The 2,951-nt window shown below is 42.5% G+C and overlaps 1 protein-coding gene across 1 annotated transcript; it reads left to right on the forward strand.

The window, feature by feature from the left end:
• The first annotated feature begins 275 nt into the window (after positions 1-275).
• LOC147619230 (pentatricopeptide repeat-containing protein At4g18520, chloroplastic-like) lies at positions 276-2,352 on the forward strand. The gene has a single exon (XM_086773412.1). It carries the CDS (start codon positions 601-603, stop codon positions 2,350-2,352), a length of 1,752 nt encoding a protein of 583 aa, XP_086629538.1. The 5' UTR covers positions 276-600.
• The last annotated feature ends 599 nt before the right edge of the window (positions 2,353-2,951 follow it).

Here is a 2,951-nt window from a genome sequence, read left to right on the forward strand (position 1 = left end):
CACTGTTTAAGGATGTTGCCTCTAACAACCCACGACCATGATGGGTTATAGAATTAGGCTTGCGTAAAGGGCTTCTTTATTCACCAGCAATGTTAGAAATAAACTTTTTTTCTGACCAGATAGACCTCCGAGCTCAACCGGTTTTTATTGAGAAAATGCATGGTTTCATAATAATTTTTCAAAATTTTAAATCTTTAAATTCAAGGGTAACCAAAAATTACACTTAAAAAAGGACGGTTTTTTTTTCTGACACTAATTCACGAATGGATCTGAAATCAGAAAGGCTCGAACACTTTCCTAATTACACCTTACCGCTGGGTTACTAATCCCTTTTCCCCTGATTACAATCTAAATCACCAACTAGATTGCCAATCGTAAACACAGAACAGCGAGAATGAGCTATGATTTTCTACGCGCCAGGTTACTCTCTTGCTATGCTTCTGTACGGTAGATTTCATGGTGTCTCTGCTATTCCTGAAATAATTATAATTAATTTTGCAATTGTGAATCATCATCACGGTGGTTCGGTGGATCAAATGAGCTTTTGCAGCATTTTTTTTTTCCAAATATAGTTGGATAATGAAGAGAATCTAGGAATTAATGGATAGGGATATGCCCGTGGGCAAAGCTTGTGCCCATCAAGCATGGCCAGACTCTGCACTCTTTGCCTCTGTAGAAAGCCTAGATGCATGTGCACACTCATGTCAGCCCATCACCATATCTAGAATACAAGCGGTTACATGTGATGCACAGTGTGTGCAAAATAGGAGTCTGGCAATGATGAGCATGGAAGAAGCCCTTGCTGCTCTTGAAGGGACAGCCATGCCGCCTTCCGTCGACGACTGCATATGCATTTTGCAGAAGTGCAGAAGAATGAAGAACTTGATGTATGCAAAGCATATGCACATGCAAATCCGCAAAAGTGGGCTTGAAACTCACAGAGACCTTGGGAACTACCTTGTCCCCATGTTTGTAGAATGTGGAAGTATTCACAATGCCGAGCAGGTTTTCCATAGGTTGGTACACCGAAACGAGCATTCCTGGACCTCTCTCATACAAGGTTACATTGATTGTGGGGACCCATGCCATGCCTTCAAGCTCTTTCGAGAAATGCAAGACGATCTTGTACAACCTAGCAAGCATACATTTGTGGCCCTATTGAATGCTTGTGCGAGGTTTAAACACATGGAAAGAGGCCAGGAAATGCATGCGGAGATTGTCAAAGAGGGGTTTGAAGTATATCCTTTTATTGGCAATGCCTTAGTGGATATGTATGCCAAATGTGGATCGCTTGCTGAAGCTTCAGAGGTGCTTAGGACGCTGTTGGTTCGAGATGTAGTCTCTTGGACGGCACTAATGGCAGGATATGCTGACCAGGGCTTTGGTGAGGACGCCTTGAAGTGTTTGGAACGAATGCAATTGGAGGGTGTGTCTCCAAATGCTGTCACATATGTCTGCAGCTTAAAAGCTTGTGGTATTATAGGAGCCATAGACAGGGGCCAAGAGATACACGCGGAGATTGTTAGAGATGAGTTCGAAAAAGGGCCTTTTATTGAGAATACGTTAGTGGATATGTATGCCAAATGTGGCCTGCTCGTGGAGGCACATGAGTTGTTTGACGCGGCCCCGGTTCGAGATGTAGTCTCGTGGAACACTCTCATTGCAGCTTATGCTGAACATGGGTCTGGTGAGGAAGCATTGAAGTGCTTGGAACGGATGGGTTCTGAGGGCATTTGCCCAGACACCATTACGTTTGTTTGCGGCTTAAAAGCTTGTGGAGTTGTTGGAGCCATAGATAAGGGCCGAGAATTACATGCTGAAACGATTGGTAAGGAATTCGAGAGTGATCTCTTTGTAGGAAGCACATTGGTGGGCATGTATGCCAGATGTGGTTCAGGTGCAGAAGCACGAGATGTGCTTGACGAGCTGCCGGTTCGAGGAGTTGTCACCTGGAATGCACTCATTGCAGGGTTTGCAGAACATGGGCTTGAGAAGGAAGCACTAAGCTGTTTGAAACAGATGCAAGTGGAGGGCTTGTCTCCTGATGTTGTTGCCTGGAGTGCTGTGATCTTGAGCCATGTCGAGCAAGGAGAGAATGAAGAAGCTTTTGCGCTTTTTTCTCAAATGCAAGAGCAAGGTATAGCACCGAATAGGGTGACCTTTGTGAGCATCTTGAAGGGATGTGGAAACCTCGCAGCCATACATTTTGGGCAAAAAATCCATGCCAAAATGTACAATGCTAGTGGACTTACCAGCATAGTCATGGCAACTGCTCTTATTGACATGTATGGTGACTGTGGGAACATGGTTAATGCTCACCAGGTCTTCGACGCAATGCCTGCAAACAGCTAGCTAATCCTTGGAAACAAAAACTTAATTGTTCATGTCTATGCATAGTCTCATCACAATTCTATTTTAAAAGAATAACAACACATTGCGAAAAGAAACATTGTCATTAAATAGTTAATGTAATCTGTTTGTTTATGAGATAGAGAGCTGGATAAATAGATAGATTGTATTATCATCTACTCAGGTTGTCTCGAATACAACTGATGAGACATGTTAACCACTTTGCAAGTTAACATGGTTTCACTCACCCAACTTACCATAATGCGCTTTGTCATCTTATCCATGGGTAATGGAATTATGCTCATCTTTTGTAAGATGGCACTAGACTTTATAAAGCGGCTTTACCTTGAGCTTAATGCCAAATAGGGAACTCACAAACTCTCTATAGACTCGCTTAAGGCTAGAACTAATGTCTCATGACTATTTTTAAGTTATGGCCAGCCAAGTGTGAACACTAGTCATTTGTATATAAGTCATTTTTGACATTGAGCAATACACATTCATTTCATTGTAGTAGAATACTTGTGAGCTCTTCTTCTCTCTAATCCTCTTGCTTTGTTCTATTAAATCTTACATGCTTGTTGATGGGTGCTTGCTTAGAT

This window comes from Cibotium barometz, chromosome 33, assembly GCF_041138505.1.
Source record: "Cibotium barometz isolate CiBa-2024 chromosome 33, ASM4113850v1, whole genome shotgun sequence".
Taxonomy (NCBI): domain Eukaryota; kingdom Viridiplantae; phylum Streptophyta; class Polypodiopsida; order Cyatheales; family Cibotiaceae; genus Cibotium; species Cibotium barometz.

Coding starts and splice junctions, on each gene's coding strand:
- LOC147619230 (XM_086773412.1), top strand. CDS start 601: ATGGATAGGGATATGCCCGTGGGCAAAGCTTGTGCCCATCAAGCATGG.